General features: G+C 38.4%; 1 protein-coding gene across 3 annotated transcripts; it reads left to right on the forward strand.

The window, feature by feature from the left end:
* Positions 1 to 1021: 1021 nt before the first annotated feature.
* On the forward strand, positions 1022 to 23804 carry RCOR3 (REST corepressor 3). Of its 3 annotated transcripts, XM_060754329.2 has the most exons (12): positions 1022 to 1364; positions 4650 to 4706; positions 7676 to 7753; positions 8645 to 8697; positions 10970 to 11131; positions 11990 to 12114; positions 13684 to 13762; positions 14821 to 15039; positions 17153 to 17230; positions 18217 to 18274; positions 20401 to 20639; positions 21129 to 23804. In XM_060754329.2, exons 1-12 carry the CDS (start codon positions 1166 to 1168, stop codon positions 21471 to 21473), a joined length of 1692 nt encoding a protein of 563 aa, XP_060610312.2. In that variant the 5' UTR covers positions 1022 to 1165; the 3' UTR covers positions 21474 to 23804. The 3 variants fall into 3 exon arrangements, with proteins under 3 accessions (XP_060610312.2, XP_060610313.2, XP_067319782.1); XM_060754330.2 differs by lacking the exon at positions 20401 to 20639; XM_067463681.1 differs by lacking the exons at positions 1022 to 1364; positions 4650 to 4706; positions 7676 to 7753; positions 8645 to 8697 and adding an exon at positions 10458 to 10509.
* Positions 23805 to 24347: the final 543 nt, after the last annotated feature.

Raw genomic sequence — 24347 nt, forward strand, 5'->3', positions numbered from 1 at the left:
AACTGTGTCCAATTCTGGGCACCACAATTTAAGAGAGATATTGACAAGCTGGAATGTGTCCAGAGGAGGGCGACTAAAATGATCAAGGGTCTGGAGAACAAGCCCTATGAGGAGCGGCTTAAGGAGCTGGGCATGTTTAGCCTGAAGAAGAGAAGGCTGAGAGGAGATATGATAGCCATGTATAAATATGTGAGAGGAAGCCAAAGGGAGGAGGGAGCAAGCTTGTTTTCTCCTTCCCTGGAAACTAAACGTGGAACAATGGCTTCAAACTACAAGAAGGGAGACTCCATCTGAACATGACAAAAAACTTCCTGTTTTGTTTTTTGTTTTGTTTTGTTTTTTTGTCGTGTCAGGAGTTGCTCCTGTTGTGAGAGAATTGGCTGTCTGCAAGGACATTGCCCAGGGGACGCCAGGATGATTTGATGTTTTTATCATCCTTGTGGGAGGATTCTCTCATGTCCCCGCATGAGGAGCTGGAGCTGATAGAGGGAGCTCATCCGCCTCTCCCCGGATTCGAACCTGCAACCTTTCGGTCTTCAATCCTGCCGGCACAGGGGTTTAACCCACTGCGCCACCGGGGGCTCCTTTCCTGACTGTGAGAGCCGTTCAACAGTGGAACTCTCTGCCCCGGGGTGTGGTGGAGACTCCTTCTTTGGAAGCTTTTAAACAGAGGCTGGATGGCCACCTGTCAGGGGTGATTTGAATGCAATATTCCTGCTTCTTGGCAGGGGGTTGGACTGGATGGCCCAGGAAGTCTCTTCCAACTCTTTGATTCTATGACTCTTTGAGAGACCAATATCACCAATGCCTCTTTCCGTTGCAACAGGGGCTTAAATAACCACAGGCCTCGTCCAATTACACCGCCAGTCTGCGTAGTCCTCCTCCGCCGTTGCCGCGGACTCTTTTCTTTACTGACACCACTCGCGAGCGCGAGCGCGAGGAAGCTAGATCCGGCTACGCTGCCGGCGCGGAGGGATCCCACCCCGTGGGCGGAGAGCGTAGGAGGCAGGAACGGAGCGAGAGAGGGGCGGGGGAAGGGGAGGAGGAGGGGGCGGAGGAAACAGGCACCAACATGGCGGCTCCGTCTTAACTTTCCCCCTTTCGGCAGAGCGCTGCCGCCTCCCTCCCTCCCTCCGTCCCTCCGAGGCCTGCCTCAGCCGCCGTCATGCCGGGCATGATGGAAAAGGGAGCCGAGCTGCTGGGGGCCGCCAAGAGCAGGGCAGGCCCCAACGGCACCAAGAACGGAGCAGCAGGAGGCGGAGGAGGAGGCGCAGGCAGCCCCGGCTCCAACGGGCACTTCTCCGAGCCTGAAGCGGGCGGCGGTACTGGCGGAGGAGGAGGAGGGGACAGCGGCGACGAGCATGGTGCGGCTCCCCCTCTCTCTCTCCGCCTTTTCCCTCAGAGGGTCGGGTTGGGCCTAGCCGTGGCAAAGAGGGAAGGGGCGAGGCGGGAGCGCGCCCCGCTTGGCTCTCCCCCGCGTGGGCGCGCATCGCCCACCTCTCCATCCATCAGGTGGAGAAGGGAGGTGCTCTTTGGCACCCTGGCCACACGTGTCAGTCTCAAACGCGGGATGGATTTACCTTCGAGGTGCATGTGGGCCTCATACAATATATTACATTACCTATAACCCAGGATTTGCCTCTGAGGTGTCTGTGGACCTGATGTTATATTATCTATAATCCAGGATTTACCTTTGAGATGTCTGTGCGCCTGATACTATATTATCTATAATCCAAGATTGTGTATGGACCTGATACTATATTATCTATAATCCAGGATTGTGTATGGACTTGATATTATATCATCTATAACCCAGGATTTGCCTTTGAGTTGTCTGTCGGCCTGATACTATAATATCTATAATCCAGGATTGTGTATGGACCTGATATTATATTATCTATAACCCAGGATTTGTCTCTGAGGTGTCTGTGGGCCTGATATTATATTATCTATAATCCAGGATTGTGTATGGACCTGATATTATAAACCCAGGATTTGCCTTTGAGGTTTGTGTGGGCCTCAAACAATATATTATAATATCTATAACCCAGGATTTGCCCTCAAGGTGTCTATGGGCCTGATACAATATATTACATTATCTATAACACAGGATTTGCCTTCAAGGTGTCTGTGGACCTAATATTATATTATCTATAACTCAGGCTTTTCCTTTGAGGTGTCTATGAGCCTCATACAATATATTATCTGTAAACTGGGATTTGCCTTCAAGGTGTTTGTGACCTGATATATTATTATTTATAATCCAGGATTTTCCTTTGAGGTGTTTATCAGCCTCATACAATATATTATATTATGTATAACTTAAGACATACCTTTGATGTCAGTGGATCTGATATGTTATCTATAACACAGGATTTGCCTTTGAGGTGTCTGTGGGCCTTATACAATATATTATCTATAACCCAGGACTTGCCATCGAGGTGTCTGTGGGCCTCATACAATTTATTATATTATCTATAATCCAAGTTTTGACTTTGAGGTGTCTGAGGGCCTGATATTGTATTATCTATAAGCCAGGATTTGCCTTTGAGGTGTCTGTGAGCCTCATACAATATATTATATATTACTTATAGCCCAGGATTTGCCTTTGATGTGTCAATGGACCTCATATTATATTATCTGTAACCCGAGATTTTCCCTTTAGGTGTCTGTGGACCTGATACAAAATATTATAGTCTCTATAACCCAGGATTGGCCTTTGGGGTGTCTGTGGGCCTGATGCAATATATTATCTATAACTCAGGATTTGTCTTTGAGATGTCTATGGACCTGATATTATATTATCTATAACACAGGATTTACCTTGAGGTGTCTGTGGGCCTCATACAATATATTATAATATCTATAACCCAGGATTTGCCTTTGAGGTGTCTGATGGGCCCATACAATATATTATAATATCTATAACCCAGGATTTGCCTTTGAGGTGTCTGATGGGCCCATACAAAATATTATCTATAACCCAGGATTTTCCCTATAGGTGTTGGTGGGCCTGATACTGTGGGGTGGGATTTTACAACCCTCTGACCACTCAAAAAAAATTCTGCTGGACGGTTCTTTGCAGACACAATGTTATCTGCAATGGAAGATTGCTTTGCGGTGTCCACTGCCATGGAATACGCCCTTAGATAGAGACCTTTCCAATGTTCGATCTGATTTGGTGCGAAATGAGCACCATACATGCTCTAGTCTCAGTTTCACAAACTTCATCGCTTCCAACTCCTTGTTAAACCAAGGAGTTGATATAGCTCTGCCATGTGAAATGGAACATTCCAGAGTGATCATGTCTGTTGCCCTAGTCATCTCCTTATTCCAGAGAGTGACCAGAGCACCAACAGGATCACCTACCGAGGTGGTGGGAAATCTTTGGAAATCACCCAAGAGCTGTCAGGAATCCTCCTGGATCCATAAGCCTCCTGGGGCAGACCATTCTAATTGGTCTTCCACCCCTGAGGCAGTTAGGGGGCACAATAAGTCTAAACTTGACCAGGTGATGGTTGGTCCATGGCAACGGAGTGATGGTCAGCTCCACCACACCACCACCTTCCTCCCATCCTTGACAGAAAAACAAATCCAATGTATGTCCAGCTCTGTGAGTAGGGACAGATATCACTTAGGACAGCCCCATGATTGCCAAGACTTTAATGCAAAGACTGGTATGTTGGTTGAATTCCCAAATAAAGAGAAGATCGAGCTCAATACTGTGATTCTAGTTATATTTTAATGGTTCTGGCAGCTCCATATAATAGACCAAGATTTTTAGATCAGGTTAAACAGTGTGATTCTGGTTATATTATTTAATGGTTCTGGCAACCGCATATAATAGGCCAGGACTTTAATTCAAAGACTGGTTGGAATCTGATGTAAAGAGAAAAATAGGTTCAGCCCTGTGGTTCTGGTTATTTAATGGTCCATAAGACCCCATGCATCAGTGCCTACTAGCATTGCAGAGGTCCTTTGAATTGTGGTGCTGCCTGGTTTGTAAGGTGGGTCTGTGTGAGGGACATTTGGGACTGTGGAAATGGTACACTCTTCACTGCCCACACCTGCCAAGGAACCTGTTATTTTGCACATCTAAAGGGATTTCCCTGAATGGTGTTTGCATGCAGGTCTTTCTGTCTGGTTTGTCCGTGAAAGTGCAGCGCTTTCTATCTTTTTCTGTCTGGCTTTTTTATTTGGTAGAGGTGCACCAGAGTGCATGTACTCATGTAACATGGTGCAGTTCTAGTAGGGTAAAGTGAAGGGTCCGTTTCTCTAGGAATGTGCGGATTGTTTTTATATATTTAAAAACATTGCAAAATAATGGTTCCCTGTTTGGAAAATTTTTGGCTACCTGGAGTGTGAAGGGGAAGTCGTATTTTGTTTTTCCAGTGTGTATGAGGTGGGTGGGGGAATAATTTCTTTATTTCTTCTTTGTTTCTTTCTGTTTATATTTACTCAAAGACTGAAGGGTTTGAGGCTTTCAGAATAGCAGATTTGCCTGCTATATTACTTTAAAATTTGGTTGGTTGTGATGCTTTAAGAACATATTCACCATAGTGATTTTGTTGAAAGATCATATTTTTGGTACTGACAGAAAAGGCATTCCTCCCCTCCTAATGATGCATTTATATTTCCTTCCATTGCAGATGTAGGAATGAGGGTTGGAGCAGACTATCAAGCTCGTATCCCAGACTTTGATCCTGGTAAATCTGTTTTTAAATATATATATTTATATCCTAATATCTTTTGATTTTTTTTAAAAAATGATAGTTTATTGCATGTTGTTATTATTATAGGAATGTGAATGTACCATATTCAGTAGGATTTATGTGTGTCTGTGAGTGTTTGCACATGAGTGCCTATAAGGGCAGAGGGAACTTGCATTTGTGAAGGTTAAAGGTGTGAGATTTTCTTTTTCTCCCCTCCTTGCTTTATATGCTTATTCATAGTCATTAAAGCTTTACAGGGCAAGCATTTGTTCTAGGCAAGCTGGAAGAAATAGGCCTCATATTTAAGAAGGAAGCACTTACATTTCAGGTAGAAAAAATGAAGGTGTAAAAATGTAATGCACTCACATCTGTATGGTAACTACAGTAATTTGGATGGGATATAGTCAGGATGTAATTTTAATTTTATTTTTTTTGCATAGTCAGGATTTTTCAATACATTTAAATTTTGTCTATCTGATCTTTATTGTATAGTTCATGATGCATCTGTGGTGAATGTACATACATAATAGAATTCCTGGACTCTTACTTGTCAGTCTGGATTTGTATGTACATACCAGGACATTAATTTTATCCCCAAACATTCATATTTTTAGCTGTGGCTACAAGAAAGCATTATTGGCTCTCTTATTCTCTGTTGAGTAAAGGGAACTATTACAGTCAAAATACTGTTCCTTCTCTCTGTATTAAATTTTACTCTGTAGACCTGATTGTTCTCTTGGTAAGAGGGGACACTGAGCAAATTCTGTTGTTCCATCATGATGAACAAACTCCCAACAGCTTTATTTTCTGTGTTTTTGTGGATAATCTGGAGCTGTCCGGCTTCTTCACCTATGTTCTTCCCCTTTGTCCAGTGACACAAATATTTTGGCGGCATGATCCATGTTTATACAGGGAGTTCATCAACGAGATTGATAATGGATGCAGAATGACATACTATATCATAATGCTTCTTGGCAAGGGATTGGACTGGATGGCCCACAATGTCTCTTCCAACTTTATGTTCTGGAACCTCTTGAGAGACAGTTATTTGGGAAAACAGTCTGTGCATAACATATAGCTACAAAGAAGGGCAACATTTTTTATAGTTTCGCATCCTTCTGGATAGGAATTACTTCTTCTCTAGCATTCTTCTAGCACCATGAAAGAGTATTCATTTCAAAAATTAACATTATACCATACTTTTCACTGGTTTTCTGTTAAGAACAGACCATCTGAAAAGTAATCTACAGTACCACTTCCACCACTTAAAAAAAAATCCGGTCTTTAATTTTTAAGAGCTGCTGTTTTGAGCTTCTTGCTCTAATGTGGTTAACATCTCTGAAGAAATAATAATTGATTTGATGGCCTTTGACTATTAGTCAACAAAATCAAAAGGAAAGGATCTCAATCTAATATGTATCAACCTCTGCCCCCATCCACACAGACACACACACACAACAGATATCAAATATATCCTGTCCTGACCAAATATCTGATCTAGGCATCTATATTGGTGTCTGGCCAAAAATTAGACATTTTGATACTTCTCTGTTATCTTTTGATTTGACACAATGGGCCCTTTTTATTAGCAGAGTAATATCTTGAAACATTCTAGTAGCTATCGTGCTTGAAGCAGACAGAAGTTTGTAATACTTCTTAGCTTTAGCCATGTTGGACTGAATTAGCACCCTAAGTTATTTTATCCATCTTCCCTTTTTATTTAGCCTGTATACTCATCATAAGATTAGTCAGAAAAATCAAGCCAAAATTATGAATTTTGTTATGACACATGGGTAAGTGAAGTGTCATTCCATGAAGAGGGGAGCACCAATGCAGCCCTCCTCTTCCATGAACGGACAAATCTCTTGCCTTTTGCCACTCTACTCATAGAAGGTGATGGTACTCTCATTGAACCAGGTCTTTTGCAGTGAGGATGTGATTGCTTTTATGATTAAAATTTTTAGACTTATACAAGAGTACATGATCATTAGCAGCTCAGTTCATGATAATAGGATGATTTGCACTATATGCATTTACTATCTCTTAATTGTTCTTTGTACTGCATTTGGGGAAAATATGTGTTAAATTTCTTTCCTTTAAATAAAACATGTTATGAAGATATCTCACATAATAGCGTATTTCTTAATGTTGAGGAAAGCTAATGGTAGTTCTCCCCCCTCCCCAAAAGTAAGGTGAATATGTACAAAGATAAGAATATCACATTTTTTTCACAGTATGTTTGGTTTCTAGTCTTACTTTTGTCTATTTGTAGATCTTTTCCTATCCTAATTTGCATGTACTCCATGCAGTTTTGAATAGTGTGTGTATAAATGCTTTATGGGTACCCACAACCCTCACATGAAGATGTGAGGGTTGTGCAGTGATGTCCCTTTTATTAAAAAAAAATGCTGGTTGCAGCATATCTTGTTAATTACATTTGCAGGGCTAAATAGGTTTAACCACAATTACAAAACATGTTTTGTTTATTACTGAGGAATGAAGTGTAACTATTTTAGTACCCTAGCATATGCAGATTGTTCAGTGTGCTATACTTTCACTGTCATGAGAGCAGAGTCGATCCTCAAGACACATTTTCTTGATATAGATGAGAATGAACTGCATTTTTTTCTAAGTAGGAGGCCTCAGCACATAGGAGTAGCTCAGCTGAATTAAGGTTGCTTACCATTGGAAAGTAAAGCTGCTGTTCTCACAGTGTCACCCATTATCGCTAAAATAGATCTTTATGATATTCAATCATGTACTACTTGAACATGCCTGAATATCATAAATATCACACAATCTGCCTCAGCCTTGACTTTTCATGTCTGAGAAGATATAGAGTGATTCTGCTTTAATACACGAAAGTAAAGATCAGCGAACTGGATGTTGTTGTTCCTGTATGTGCCTATTTTAATGTCTGTCAGTTAAGTTCTCTAAAACATTAAACAAATTATTTTTCCTAGGAGCTACAAAATACACAGATAAAGACAATGGAGGAATGCTTGTATGGTCTCCATATCATAGTATTTCTGATGCCAAATGTAAGTTATTTACAATGAATTAAGTAAAATTCTAGAAACTGCTGTCTATGATAACTTAGTTACATATTAAGAGTTATTGCATACAAAATACTTGAGCTAGACAATGTGTTGCTCTCTTAATTCCATCAGCTCGAGCTATCATGGACATGATGGGAGGTGTGGCCTAGCAGTCTGCCATGCCATTAATACTATCCCTGTATTAATGTGAAATATATATGTGGTTCATAACAGAATGCTTGCTTATGTCTGCAGGTTTTGGCTCAAATGTGAACATGCATATTATAAGTGAGCTGTGAAAAGTCAAACAAAAATGAATTATTGCATACCACAATCTGTGCATGGATTTCATTTAGTTTTCTATATGACATTTGATAGCAGGATTATTATACATATATATAATAACTTTTTAAGGCTTTATACAGTTACTTAGTGTTTCCTGAAGTTGCTGTGAAAAGATCTAGAAAAGTTACTAGTAAAGATCTAGCTGTCTGTCTGTTTTTAAATAATTTACAGTACTTCCCATGTTTTTTAATTCTCTGGGCCCAAGGCCCCTGTGTACAAGTTTTGGCATGCATTTAGTGCCACTATATCTAGTTGCTTCACTTGAACTAATAAATCTAATTCTATACAGGATAACAACCTTGGTCCAAAAACATTTTTTTCTCAAGGATCTTTAGAATGTCAGGATTTTGTTCTTTTCAGTTATCATTATTTACATCATTGCAGAATATGTTACAGTAGATGAATATAGATGTCTTAGATTATTCAGTAGTAGTTTATTTGTGAAATGAGATTGATGTGCTGCCTGGCAAAGGGCATCAATTATCCTAAATCAGTTGTCTTCTATAAGTCTGTGGGAACATTAACTTTGGCATTCTTTTTGTTACACAGTGGATGAATACATTGCAATAGCAAAAGAAAAACATGGCTATAATGTGGAACAGGTAAGAGTTCAATAAAGTAGTAGAAAACACTTGTTTACATCCTACCATTTTTTATCCAAAGGGTGCCCAAAGTAGTCTGCAGTGTAGTAAAATTATATATCAATATTAAAATAATTAGATGAATTACTTATTTTAATAATTCGTTGATAAAAGCACAGAGCCAAGTCAATACCTATTATCTTTAAAAGTCTCCTAAAAAGAGTAGTATTTGTAAGGAAAGAGGAACTGAGACTTCTTAGAACAGGAGCAGCCACAGCAGATTGGAGGAGGGCAAATGTAGTCCCTATCTTCAAGAGAGGAAAAAAGGACAACCCAAACACTTACGTTGATACCAGGCAAGATTCTGGAAAAGATCATTAAGAAAGTGGTCTGCAAACACTTAGAAAGGAATACGGTCATTGCAAATAGGCAACACAGATTTATCAAAAACAAGTAATGCCAGACTAATCTGATCTCTTTTTTCAATAGAGTTACAAGCTGAGTAGATGTAGGGAATGCCATGGATGTAGTGTATCTGGATTTCAGTAAGGACTTTGACAAGGTCCCCCATGACCTTCTGGCAAACAAGCTAGTCAAATATCGGCGAGGCAAAACTACGGTGAAGTGGATCTGTAATTGGTTAATAAAGCGTGCTCACCAGTGCTTCCTCTTCATCCTGGAAAGAAGTGATGAGTGGAGTGCCGCAGGGTCCCATCCTGGGACTGGTCCTGTTCAACATATTTATTAATGACTTAGATGAAGGGTTAGAAGGCATGATCATCAAGTTTGCAGACGACACCAAATTGGGAGGGATAGCCAATACTCCAGAGAACAGGAGCAGAATTCAAAGCAAACTTAACAGATTAGAGAGATGGGGCAAGAGTAACAAAATGAAGTTCAACAGGGACAAATGCAAGATACTCTACTTAGGCAGAAAAAATGAAATGCAAAGATACAGAATGAGGGACGCCTGGCTCGAGAGCAGTATGTGTGAAAAAGATCTTGGAGTCCTCATGGACAACAAGTTAAACATGAGCCAACAATGTAAGCCGCTCTGAGCCCCAGGGGAGTGGCGGCATATAAGTTTGAATAATATAAATAAATAAATAAATAAATGTGATGTGGCGGCTAAAAAGCCAATGGGATTTTGGCCTGCATAAATAGGAGTATAGTGTTTAGATCCAGGGAATTAATGTTAACTCTCTATTCTGCCTTGGTCAGGCCACACCTGGAATACTGTGTCCAATTCTGGGCTCCACAATTGAAGGGAGATGTTGACAAGCTGGAAGGTGTCCAGAGGAGGGCAACTAAAATGATCAAGGGTCTGGAGAACAAGCCCCATCTGGATCAACTTAAAAGAGTTGAGCCTATTTAGCCTGAAGAAGGGAAAACTGACAGGAGACATGATGGCCATGTATAAATATGTGAGGGGGAGTTTTAGGGAGGAAGGAGCAAGCTTGTTTTCTTCTGCCCCAGAGACTAGGCTTGAAACAATGGCTTCAAACTACAGGAAAGGAGATTCCACCGGAACATGAAGAAGAATTTCCTGACTGTGAGAGCTGTTCAGCAGTGGAAATGTGCCCCGACATGTGGTGGGGGTTCCTTCTTTGAAGGCTCTTAAGCAAAGACTGGATGGCCATTTGTCCGGGGTGCTTTGAAGGCAATTTTCCTGCTCCTTGACAGGGGTTTGGACTGGATGGCCCACGTGGTCTCTTCCAACTCTATGATTCTATGATTCTAATTGGCCTGTTTTATAGGCAGAATTCAAGATTAAGGGCATCAAGTGGCATCTGACTTATTCCAGAAGCAGCTGAAGAAGTTATAGAAATTTGGGTGAGGAGCTTGATACAATAATAAGTTGTCCTAGGTTACTTCAGCCCCAGATCGTTTTGGATTTTATATATCTAAATCAGCTCTTTGAATTTCATGTAGAAGACAGTGTGGGAACCAGTACAGTTATTTTCACATGGATTTTTTTCCCTGTCTAGTGCTAATGCCTACACTAATCAACATCCTGCTGGTAATGTTTCCTAAAGAGAAGCGATTGAGTCTTTGGATGGAGATAGTAAAATAGGGCAATATCTTATTTTGAATGATGTTAATAATAACATTATGAGGGGTGGTAAATATAAAGTGAGTGCAATGTAAATATAATGGAAAAATGGCCTAAACGATAGTTGCTTTTGAGAAATATATGTACTGTAACTGTGCATCTTCCAGTGTATATAGAACTGTAATAACCTTATAAGGTGTATCACAATAAAAATGTGATATTCTTTTTAAACTATTTAAGGCACTTGGTATGTTATTCTGGCATAAGCACAACATTGAGAAGTCCCTTGCAGATCTCCCAAATTTTACCCCTTTTCCGGATGAGTGGACAGTTGAAGATAAAGTCCTTTTTGAACAAGCCTTCAGTTTCCATGGGAAAAGCTTTCACAGAATCCAACAAATGGTAACAAAATATTTGTATTACTGTTGCTTTGCTTCAGCTAATCACTAAGTAGACAGGTGTGTTGCAGTAACATTATTTCTACTCCTATAGCGCTAACATGAAAGTTTTGCTTCTTCATTAACACTTTGCATGTACACATGTGGGAAACAGCTTTAGGAGACTCAGCAATAAAAAGAAGCAAGAGAAAGTGTTCAAACTCCATCCCTCACTAAAGAGGTGTTTTTGGTATGATGTGCATCTTCCTATTCACTCTATTTTTATAGGAGCAGCATTTTTAATCTATTTTGAATAATGAAATTACTTCACTGTGTTATTCTTTTGAGTGATGTAATAGCTGTGTCTGAAACAGATATTATAAAGTTTGGTTTTGTATCTTCGATAATTTTGTCCTCCCCTATTTTCCTATTCTTGTGCTCCTTGGTATGTGCATTTTTGTTTATTTATTGGAAAAAGCATTTATAATTTGAAATAAATTCTGACAACAGTAATGCTTTTAAAATGAATTTTGTATGTTCTAAAATAACTTTTATTTGTACTAGAAAGGGCACGATTAATATAATTTGAACACATTTTAATTTCAGATCAGCCAGTCACTTTGTTTATATGCCACCTTTCCCTCAAAAGTGAGATTCCAGGTGGCTTTGTATTTTTTCTGATCTTTTTTAAAGCTTTGCAATATTGTTCTATTTTTTTTTAAGTTAGGGCTCCAGTTTTTTTAAAAGAAGCCTTTATGGTCTTGTTCTAGGAGACTAAATCTTTGATACACTTCATTATAAACTGAGAAAATACTAAAGTTCTACCATATTTCATTCATAGAATTTATAACCAGTGTCTACATATTGTTTTGGAATGCTTTAGCTTCCAGACAAGACTATTGCCAGCCTAGTAAAATATTACTACTCCTGGAAGAAAACCCGTTCTAGGACAAGTTTAATGGACCGCCAGGCTAGGAAATTGGCTAATAGAAATAATCAAGGTGACAGGTAAGAAACACTGTATCTTCTTTAAAATACTGGTTTGTGGATACATAGAAACTCCTGTGTCTGTTTACTTTTTCTTTTGCTCTGATTATTATTCTGTGTTGTTAGATTCCTGCTACTTCTAGATTAGTAGCAGATTGTTGGTACATTAGAAAGAAGCCTTACACTTCATCAGTTAGATTTAGCAAAATTATAGAAACAGTCAATTTTGTAAGCTTTTCCTATTGATAACAGTATGCACACACTCTCACACACACAAAGACTCTCCAGATACAGCATGTAGAAACTGAAGGAATCTCTGTCTCTATCTCTCACGAAACATACACATAAAAACACACTACATTAACTGTACAAAATAGATGGACTGAAGATTCTGGACTTCTGAAGAAAGGGGAGGAATCTTTGAAATGTTATAACTAGTGTTATCATAATGATGTCCTGTTGGCTCAGGGGAAAAAAACTTCTGGGTTGCTGTGAGTTTTCCGGGCTGTATGACCATGTTCCAGAAGCATTCTCTCCTGACGTTTCATCCACATCTGTGGCAGGAATCCCCAGAGGTTGTGATGTCTGTTGGAAACTAAGAAATGGGTTTATATATCTGTGGAATGTACATGGTAACCTCACAACTTCTGAGGATGCCTGCCATAGATGTGGGCAAAACATTAGAAGAAAATGCTTCAGCAACATGGCCATACAACCTGGAAAACTCACAGCAACCCAGTGATTCTGGCCATGATAGTCTTCGACAACATAAAAAACATATGTGTAGAAATATTTCAAGGTGATTCACATTATAGCTTATTTGAATACACCCATACATAGTGGTTGACAGCTTCTCCACAGTATGTTTATGCACAGTTGCCTCTATTTATAGTGGTGGAATATGATGACCAATATTTCTGTTTCCAAGCTATTACTACCCTTTTTAATCGAATTGGGACTTCTGAACCTCTTCTCATTCCAGGCTCATAGTGTAGAAACAAAAAAGCTGCAATTAAAGAATTTGGATGGCAGAAGTTCTTGTTCTTTTCCCTAAACCCTTTTGCTGAATATGATTGTGTAGAGGCAAATAGCCATCCCCTATCATGTTTATTGGATTAGTCTGGGAATGAGTCAAGGCTAATAATTAAAGGTCTCAACCGGCATGCAACCTATGGGAGCCCTAAGTGCGGCCTTTGGGAATTCCTCTAGAAACTCCTCAAACTCACAAGATCTCACCAAAAAAAGATTTTTTTAAGTGGACTGGCTTGGGGGGGGGGGATTAGTTAATTAAAATAAATATTTATTAAAGGCAATGTTTGAATACATCTTGAATATGGGTATGTTGTCATTTCTTTTATTTGCAATTAAATTTGATACCCATACTATTCATATATAGAATTCTAATGTTTCTTGAATTAATGTTTAAAAAATCATTAAATGGGTTGATTTTGTAAGAGTCTGTTTCTCTTTTTGCTAGTTGCATATTAGTTGTGAGTTGTTAGTATGAAAAATATACAAAAAAGGCAATAGTTACTTTTGCAGTCAAGCATTAAAAGTGAGGAAAGCTCACTAATCTATTTCTGTCTTCAGTGATGATGATGTGGAAGAATCACATCCAATGGATGGAAATGATAGTGATTATGACCCCAAGAAGGAAACAAAAAAAGAGGTAATGAACACTTAAAATAAACTACCCACATTATTTGCTTTTTCCCCCCAGTCGTTGACCCACTCATCTCCAGACTGCCCCTTTTCTAGCCAAAAATGGAACTGGATAAATTACCTTTCCTGATGCAGAGACTCCCTGTACTGTTTACCTTTTTCAGAACACATTTTTAAAAAAGTAATGATCACTCCTTCATTGGTACTGTTAATTTTGCTTGGAGTTTTTGGCTGCCCTTCATGGGGTCCTAAGATCAGAAAACTGTCCCCTAGAAATTTTGCATTTGCCTACTCTTTGGTTGCAGTGATGGAGGTTAATGGGGGAAATTATGAGGTTGGAACTTGGAAGAACTAAGGAAACTTGGAGTACTATCAAGCCATCTTTCTTGTTTCTAAGATTTTTGCCAGGAATTCCTTATCCATCTTTGTTTCTACTTAGATTTTTCAGAGGTAAACTACATGGTGTGTTTTAACCTCTGCATAAACTATCTGAGCACAGTGCAGATAAGGTTCCTAAGTATGTACTGATTTTTTAAAAAGAAAAGCTTAGAAGCATACTACATTTTAATGTCTTGTGTATTTTAACTCCCAGTTGTCTTTGCTTATGAGAAAAATCTAGCAGAAGAATAGTCATGTTCTTTTTTGATGTGTCAGTAGCCACTCCCAGTCGTTAGAACTGTCTGACTTCACTGCCTAGCTGAGATATGAGAAACCTGCAGTTCTCCAGAGGTTTATAAATTACTTTCAACCTCACAAAAAGTGAGAGTAATCGCTCTCACTGCTTGTCAGGTTGAAATTTGACTAAAATTGTAGTCCCAATAACATCTGAGGTTCTATAGGTTTGTTATATTTAGCTTAGGCCAATCCCACCTTAACCCCATCTGACACATACATTAAGAGGGACTCTGAACACAGATGTAGAAGGTTAGTGTACAACTTTAAGATTTAAGCTAAATTCATACTAAATTCTAATGTTTCTTTTTGAGCTGCAAGAACTAATACCCCTTTTATTGAATTTATTTACATCTCTGGTGTTTAATTTTTTTAAAATTTTGAACACTTTAGGGAACTAATGAACAACCTGTTCAAACTAGCAAAATCGGATTGGGCAGAAGAGAATATCAGAGTTTACAACATCGTCATCACTCCCAGCGTTCTAAATGTCGTCCTCCCAAAGGCATGTACTTAACGCAAGAAGACGTAGTAGCAGTTTCTTGTAGCCCCAATGCAGCAAATACACTTCTTAGGCAGTTGGATATGGAATTAATATCGCTGAAGCGTCAGGTATTTCAATCAGGTGTTTTTTTTCTTACCTGTTTTTAGATTTCTGGCTATTTCTGTGTGCTTTGTTCAGTAATATGGATAAGCTGAAACAATTCCATTAAAGTGTGATTGTAGGTTAAACTTTGGCTAATGTGTGCAATCCTTGTTACTAAAAGTAACAAAAACAGTCCTAAAGCACTTCTGGAATGGTGTAAGCTGAGAACTTAGCAAGGTTTTCCTGAGAGTTTCTAGATTTATATTAGTACCCGTTTTGAAATAGGAATGAATGTATCTCCGTGTTGTTTTAAAGCTTTTTTTGTTGAATTCTAGCTTTTGATTGTTTTTGACAGTCCCTTGGAATTAATAGGAAGAGAGCATTTACAATATAGTTAACACATACAATTTTATCGTGAGATTGGGAGGCAGCCCTGAGTACTAGTTCTATTTCTGAAGTTTTACCATTACATTTATAATTTCAGCCCTGTAGCAGTTATTTATTTATTTACTTTATTCCTATCCTGCCTTCCTCCCCATAAGGACTCAAGGCAGCTAGTTATTTATTTGTAATTTCCAGATCTATTGCAGTTACTAATCAAAATAGCACAGGCATGCTAAAAATCACAAGGCACTAAGATGGAGGTAGAGGTTCTAATTCCATAGCCAGTAATGACCAAATTCACAGAAGAGATGGTTAGTGTCCAAAATACCTTTCCTAGCTAAGACAAGTGGCCCAGATTTTCAGTTTTGCAGGATACATGGTTTGCATACAGTCCTCTGGTCTCCTGAATCTCTAAGTGTCTTCCATTGCCATTGCCCAGACACAGTGACAAGAAAAACAGCACTCTCATTTTAAAAACATTGTCTTGTTTTTAAGTAGGGCATGCTTTTTCCATGCCGTTTGTTTCCAAGTAGATTTACACTTCTCTGAACATGAATCTATTTGTAAACAAGGTATGCGTGGATTTCACATCATCTTTAAAAGAAGAAACAGCATAGTTCAAGAGAAAGTGCTCCTTATCTCACTGCTGCAATGCCAATTTGCAAGTCAAAAGTTAGTATTACAGTGATCCTGCTTTTAGGTTTAGGATGGGAATGCCACCCCAGACTTGCAAAAGCTGCCTGCCTCTGGATAAGTATATGAAAATTTTGCCTCCACCTTCCAACCCAAATCACTAAATCTCTTGTAAGCGTTTGCCAAGGTGCTAGTAATTATATTTCTTCTTTGTAGTCTCTGTGATTTACACATAGCAGGCCTTCTGAAGTTTGGAAGCTTCTGCACCTGCATATTGACAGTAACCCTGCACACTAGGTCACATATGTATAAGCCATGTGTCTTATCGTTAGGAAGCTTCAGTGTTTTGTCATTTGGTATTCATGGATTCATTCTTTCAATTCTGAGGGCTTGTGGCCCCAAAGACCTTTCTTTGAGATGTGTCTAAACTGTGGCGCGAAGATCCCACTTTCTGACCATCAGTGTATTGCCTCCTCTGCTCAGTTGTAGACAACACAGTTAATTTGTGCCCTTTTGCAAGACTTTTGCACCGTATGTGAGGCATAACAGGACTTCCTATCTTAAGGCTCTTGGGAAATTACCTTCCAGACTGGCCCACTTAATATGGTTTCATAAGTTATCTGCTTATACCCATCTTTGGCCATGGAGTCACAGCCAAATTACTTGGTGAACCAGACCACTTTGACCCCTCTTCAAGCCTCCTTGAAGGACAAATAAGTGCTATTGGTTCTGGTACCAAATGGGCCCTATGCCCTCCCCTCATGCTATCTCTTCTCCATGCATGCAGACGTAGAACCGAGTTTCAGTGGGAATGCTTGGATTAAATATGTGTGAATGAAGGGGCAGGTGGGGGAGTGTCAAAATGCAACTCTAGAAGCTTCCAGAGGTGCAGAATGACTGTCAGACTTCACAGTGATGACTCATAGAGCCATAGTTACAGACAACCTTTTCTTGTGCATAGTCTGTGGAAGCAGATGGATATTCGACTTGCACAGGCAGAGTTGATCTCTTCAGAAGTGTTCTCTCACCTCAGAGAGTTTGGTTTGTCTTACCAGCCAGTCACTTAATATATATCATTTTTAAAGCTAATTTTTATTCCTAATTTCTTGTTTCTTGTTCAAGGTTCAGAATGCTAAACAAGTTAATAGTGCACTTAAGCAGAAAATTGAAGGTGGGATAGAAGAATTCAAACCTCTTGAGGTAAGTAAATGGGAAATGCAGGTGAATTTTTAGAAGCTTTCTGTGTGGTGGAAGCAAAGTTGCCTACTGTTTATCATGACATTGTAATACATTCCAAAGTTATTCTAACCTGTAGTGTCTTTCAGCAATATTAAAGTTAATATGAATTTTACCAGGACCAGAATATATGCTATTTGAAGTTTAAATATATTGCTTTTATACTTTGTAGCCTCAATTAACAATATTGGGCATAAATAGTTTAGCTATTTATTGTGTTTTATACTTTGTGAGGCATTGACTTTTGCCTTTTACTTGTTGTGGGCCACTTTGAGTCCCCCTTGGGGTAGAGTAAAGCAGTATACAAATGAAATTGATTAATTAATAACAAATAAATAAATGATGTGAGGAATGCCAAAGCAAAATTTAGTCACTTTCATAAGAAGGCAAGTAATCTAGACATGACGTATAACAAGATTAATTTTAGACCTTTGGAAAGGATTACTTCCATTCATTCTCTTGCTTGTGATTGCAGTGATTAACTCCACATTAAAATTCCAAGTATGCATGCCAGTCCCTGTGAGAGAAGCTAATTCTTTTCAGTATTGAAATACAGTCAGTCCCCAAGTTGCAAACATCCAACCTACATATGACTCCTAGTTACAAATTGGGATGAGACAACAGGTAGTGAGAGGAAGTCTACCCCTCAGAAGGGAAATTGCCTCCTGTAAGAGTTATCATGGAGAAAAGGGGTCTCCACTGAAGCTTTAGCATCAATCTTTATTTCCAATGAAGACAATCTTATATTTTTGCATCAATAATGTACTCATTATAATCTATTTCTGTTCCTGACTAATATCTCTCACCAGTTCCTTTTGAAAAGAAAGCTGCTGTGTTATACAATACAAATTCTAATTAGAATTGAAACTTGGTGGTTTTGGCTTAAATTTTCTATTGTAGTTCTCAGAAAGGTTGATCTTTTCTTTTTGTCTATCTGTCTTTCTTAATAGTCAAATCAAAAAATCAATGCTCGTTGGACAACAGAAGAACAGCTTCTTGCAGTTCAAGGTACATTAGCATTTTTATTTTTTCCTAGCTAGAGTGTTTTAAAAAGCTAAATAATACTTAAAGAATTGATATGTTGCCATCTTTTCTGTTTAGAACAGTGGTTCTCAACCTGTGGGTCCTCAGGTGTTTTGGCCTAGAAATCCCAGCCAGTTTACCAGCTGTTAGGATTTCTGGGAGTTGAAGGCCAAAACGTTTGGGGACCCACAGGTCGAGAACCACTGGTTTAGAAGAACATTATATCTAGATCATAACATGACAACTTTCAAAGAGCAATGCAAAGAATGCTGTCTACTCTGTGATTTATAAAAATAATTAATACCAATGGATAGGCATACCAGAGGGAAAAATACAAACATAGGAATCATCTCTAAAAATACAGTCTGCACTCCACATTCTCTGGAGTTAAGGGCATAAAGAAATTTGAATAAAGAAATTTGTTAATATTTTTTCCACTGACAGAACACCTCTATAGGAATTTGTGTGTCTTCCAGCATGGCTGTATTGTCAACATCCACTGAATGCTATAGAGGTCTTCTCCCTAGAATTTTTTACATCCTTCAGCTTGACAGGAGGAAGCTAACCCTAGAGTCCCAGTGGAGGACCGAGAGTCCTAGAGAGAATATTTTTAATCAAATCCTTCAGTGATAAAAGTAAAAACTGGAAGTGTGTATGTTTGTGCATATGAATGGGAATAAAATGGGCTGTCGCAGAAAATATCTTACAGTCCCAGTGATTCCGGTCATGAAAGCCTTCAACAACACATATGTAATATTTGCTAGTGCCAGTGTTACTACTTTGTTCACTGAGATTGCAAAAATGGCCACTGTGCATTCCTCATTGTATAATAGGACAATCAGCAGGCACAGTGGCAAATTCAGTCAATTGCACAATATTAAGGTTTTGTATGTCCCGACCAGAAGGAAAGGTGAGAAAAAGAAGACACAAATAGAGAGAGAAGTGAGACACAGAGGAACTCGTATGTTGCATGTAACCAGCCATGGTTAACCTGGCTCCAGCTCCTTTGGCCAACTGAATTGCCTAAACAGACTTCAAAAGCAACTACACACAAAGTTTGTAATAGTTATTTGAACAGGATAGAGCTAGATGGGTGTAGGAGTAATTAGAAAACTTAACACATCTTGAGCAAGATGATTAAGGAGGGCAAAAATCACTTTGTGACTTAATCCTAATTCAATGCTGGTGCAAACAATCTTTTTTTAGTTTACAAATTATAACATTTCACAACACAGAGACAGACGGACTTACATACTAAAATAGACTGATTACTTCAACAAGGTATGTTCCCAACTTTTATTTTTCTATATATTCCTCAAAAGATTAATAGTTCATAAGACACGGTTGACCAGAATGTAGAGATATGGGAAATCAACTGAATTCCTCAAAATCAGTGTTCATCTGGAAAATAGATAAGGAAAGGAGAATTTCTTAGCTTGAATTATAAATAAATAAATACATAAATAAAATAATTAGATCAGGATTGCTGAAGATGAAAGGAGTGGGAGAGTAATTATTTAAATGTTTATTTTGTGGTCCAGTTTCACAACTGTTTGGGCAATATGTCTTGTTGAATTCATGGGAGAACTTTATAGTTTGGGTATTTTGTGGGAATTCTGGATTCTGATTTCTTTAATTGTTCATACATCCTTTATCCATTCCAGCAGAACATTACTGTTTTGTTAACGTGTTCAGTAAGCATATACACTCTTGAACAAAACTTAAATCTGTAGAATTTGGAGCTCAACAATAATATCCTGAGTGTTCTTCTAAAAGAGAAACAAAAGTAAATAGGAATCCATAAGAGGGATAAAAATGTCTAATTATTTTGCATTTCCTGTAAAAATCCATTTTTGTTTGGAAACAGCATGCGGATTTCAAGGAGCTGAAACTATTGTTACCCATGCATTCATAGCTAGAATTTGACTTTAAAGTTTCTGTTGATATTTTATTCTGTTTGTTCAGGCACCATTTGATCATAGTGCCAAGTAGTTGATTATTCTGTAAACTCTTGGGTGGATTAGCCACAGGGGCATCTCTGCATATATGCATCATACAAATTTCTGCTATTGACCTGAACCTTCATAGGTGTATTTGCTTTGCCTTTTTAGGTGTCCGCAAATATGGTAAAGATTTTCAAGCTATTGCTGATGTAATTGGCAACAAGACTGTTGGTCAAGTGAAGAACTTCTTTGTAAACTACAGGCGTCGGTTTAACTTAGAGGAGGTATTGCAGGAATGGGAAGCAGAACAAGGAACCCTGGCTTCTAATGGTGATGCCTCTGCTTTAGGGGAGGACACAAAAAATACTAATGTGCCATCAGGAAAGAGCACTGATGAAGAAGATGAGGTGTGTTTTTATGTACCTGATCTTTAGTAAGCATGAGTTCAGGAATGGCATTAAACTTCATATCGTAAAATGTAATATTTAACTTGAAGTGGAATGCTGAGCCACCAGCTGAGGAAGCTTGTAATATCTTGGTACTTAGAGTCACCTACTGACCGTGCACCATTCATTCAATGGGGCTTGTGGTAACAGAAAGTTTAGAGAACTGGGCTGCCCCTTTCTCTTACCACAGTTTGTGAAAGAAAAAAAATGACAAAAAAACCACTAAGCAATGCTGATTTTTTTAAAAAAACTTTATTTACTTTTCTTTTTAAAGTACTTGATATTTTTCTTTTGTTATTAAGCTGCTAGAAATGTTTACTTTCAAGGAAGGGTATCATGGCCTCCAGTGTGGATAAACTAACTGTATTTCCTTCATTCTGGGTGACAGCCCAAACTGTATGAAGCAACAGGGTGGCTGCTTTTACATATCTGTATCACTTTCATTTATAGGCTCCGGTTCCACCAACCCCTCAGTGCCTAGGGCCTTCTCCGCCTGTCCAGCCACCTGCTCCAACACCAGCAACCCCTGCAACCACATTGAACCAGCCTCCTCCGTTACTTCGTCCCACCCTCCCAGCAGCTCCAGCTCTCCATCGTCAGCCTCCGCCACTTCAGCAACAGGCTCGGTTTATTCAGCCACGGCCAACCCTCAACCAACCCCCTCCGCCGCTTATCCGCCCAGCTAATTCCATGCCTCCTCGTCTAAACCCAAGACCAGCATTATCTTCCACCGGTGGCCCACAGCCACCATCGCTTATTGGAATCCAGACAGAATCACAGTCACCTCTGCACTAAAGACGTAAGGCAGGAACTATGGCAGACAGCAAAATGGTATCAGTGTCTATTTTTCCTGAAGTAGGGAGGGGAGGGAAAGAAAGCCTTTTCATAGTATTTAAGCCAGTCTTACGCAAAAGAGCAGTCTTACGCAAAAGAGAAATTAATGAATGGCCATCTGTATGAAAGAAACTTCATGCAGTAGATTGTTACAGCAAAACCATGTCTACGATGTCAGCCTTTTTGGCACAGCTAATGTCTTTAGAAAAGAAAAGGCTCCATGCACTAAGACTTCAACTGATTTTTACTCTTATTTATTTTATAAAATTATTTCTATTCAGCTACATGGAAACCAACCATCTGGAGAGGGTAAGAGTTTCAACTTCAGTTTTGAAGTGGGCTGTGTAAACCTGATATATTGGGGAAATTATTTTTACATTTTCCTATGTTAGGAGCACAAGCATTACAAACCTGCCATTCAGATTTTGACAGATGATCTAATCATACATTTTTAGGCTCGTATTTTCTAGATTTCTTTATAAATTGTTTTCCTTCAGTATACCTGTAGGAAACGTCTCATGGAAGATTTGCAAAACTATGGTACAAAATAGCTTAAACCTATATTTCTTGTCTTCTGATACTGGAAGCATGATTTGCCAGTGCAAGATCTATGTTAAGCAATGGATGAGCCAGCATCATTGCTTTTATGTCCAACAAAGAAATTGCCGTCTTTTAAAAATAATCTTTGTAGTATAACTTTTTATCTGAAATTTTATTCTATTATCTAATATCTGGCAATAAGGATTAGCAAGGAATGGCCTGCTTAATTCTGCAGCTGCAACATCATTGTGGAAACAGTCAAATGTTAAGAATGGCATTGTTTCATTCTCAGGCTGTCTTAGGCCGTTTTTGGTTTTCCTTGCCAGAGCATCCCCTATTTCCCCTTTTTTATTTGGTATTATAAAACAGATACCAAATCATGCTTTACTTCAATCAGGAAACAATTGCATCTCAGCATTAGGTTGCTTAGCTTCATTTTGAGTGAGAAATGCAAAGCTATTGAAGCCTTCTGCCTCCATGAAAACATGTGCATTTCTCCTTTAGTGCCCAACTGACTTCTCCACTTTCTACAGAGTAGTGGTGTTTTAACATTCAAAGTTTAAGGTGATTTCATGTGCAGCAAAGTTGTACCAACCTTTTATGTACTGCATTTCACAGTTTTGAGTGTCACAACTTTTAGACTTAGCCATTAAATGGAATTAGCCATTGACTTTCAATTTTTAATTTAAAAAAGAAATCTTATTTCAATAGGTCTTCCTTTAGTTTGTAGTATATTACATACAATGTCCCTTTGTACTCTCTCTCTAGTCATGATATTTGATTTTCAATACTGGCTTTTCACAGGAAGAAATGCAATGCTGTCATTTGCCAGAATTCTTGGTACTTTATGACGTTAGAACTTTGGTTCTAAGGTCAGCATTAACCCTCTGAATTTATCCATTCTCTCAAACCTGTTTGTACATTTTGGCATAACTCTTTAAATACCAAACTATTAACGATGCATTTTCAGTATTTAAGTATGTAGATCAGGTCTCCCAGTGACTGTATTGTCCTTTTTTGCTAACTTTTTGTCTTGTCTCTTGTCGCTAGAACTTCCGTATACAGAAGGTTGGGTGCTGCCATGCAGATGGCAATTTTAGACTATCAAACCGTAACTGGGCAGTTGTGTTTTTGGGTGAGATAGGTATGTAGTGTAATATTGCTTTACATACGCTATGCCACAAAGTAACGAAATGTTTAGCATTTGTAGTACTGAATATGTACATAGCAAAATGTTGTCCTTTTAAAAAAAATTGTGTGCTTTCCAAATTATGTGCATACAGCTTGCACGTCCTGTTTTGGGTAGGGGGTTGTGTTAAGCAGTGTTTTTTGCCTGGAAGAGTGATATGCTTGCTGCTTAATCAAAGAATTAAAGTTTCCAAGGAATCTGTGTCTATTTTTATGTACATTGTAATGGTTTAAAACGTTTAGAGCCCGTATACTGTGATTCTCTTCTAAATTCATTTATATTTTTTTAAAGATTAGAAATAAAACTATATGATTTTTCATTTGAAAGGGGTTTTCCTTTTTTGCCATACTATTAAAAATCCAACTTGACTTTGTACTGTTGATACAAACCAAAATTCTATTCATTATAGTTTACTTTTTGTCACTTTATGAAATGTAAAATGTTGCACTCCCTTTAAGTTGGGCAGAGAAAATATTTCTTACATTGGTTTTGACAAATGTAACTTTACAGCTCCTTTTATGTACAGTTTTTCAGTTACAATAAAGAAATATAAAAACTTTTAATGAATGGCCATTTTAAAAGCCCGTGTGTATATTTTGGACAAAATTCTGGTTGGGGAAAAGGGTTGGGGGAGGAGTCAATTGTTCTGCCTTATTTTAAACTGGAATTCTTACATAGGTACCTTTTTAGTGATATGTAAATGAAAAATCACGGAATACTACATTTTTGTATAAGTATATCCTTTTCTCTTTTTTTTTGAAAAATGTAAAACCTTTTACAACATAATGGAAAATAAAACAAATACAGGATCACTTAATGGCTAAGGTGGGATAGGTTGAATCCACTACACTGTCCCTGAGTCCCCCTTGGGGAGATAGAGCAGTATACAAATAAAGTTTTATTATTATAATATTAATACTTATAACAACAATCAAGTATCATATAGCATCAAGAACAGCAATAAAGAATTCTTGAAATACATCTGGAGCAGGAGCTTGACAAGGAAGGCATCCGTAACAATTAGTGACAATAAAATTATATGATTATTTAAGGCAGTGGTTCCTAATCTGTGGTCTGTGGACCACCAGTGTTCCGCAAGAACTAAA

This window comes from Anolis sagrei, chromosome 1 (assembly GCF_037176765.1).
Source record: "Anolis sagrei isolate rAnoSag1 chromosome 1, rAnoSag1.mat, whole genome shotgun sequence".
Classification (NCBI taxonomy): Eukaryota; Metazoa; Chordata; class Lepidosauria; order Squamata; family Dactyloidae; genus Anolis; species Anolis sagrei.

Excerpts from the sequence above, each read along its gene's own strand:
- RCOR3 (XM_060754329.2), top strand. The coding sequence starts at position 1,166 with ATGCCGGGCATGATGGAAAAGGGAGCCGAGCTGCTGGGGGCCGCCAAG. Across the intron at positions 4,707-7,675 it reads TATCCCAGACTTTGATCCTG|GAGCTACAAAATACACAGAT; the intron begins GTAAATCTGTTT and ends TATTTTTCCTAG. Across the intron at positions 13,763-14,820 it reads AGAAGGAAACAAAAAAAGAG|GGAACTAATGAACAACCTGT; the intron begins GTAATGAACACT and ends TGAACACTTTAG.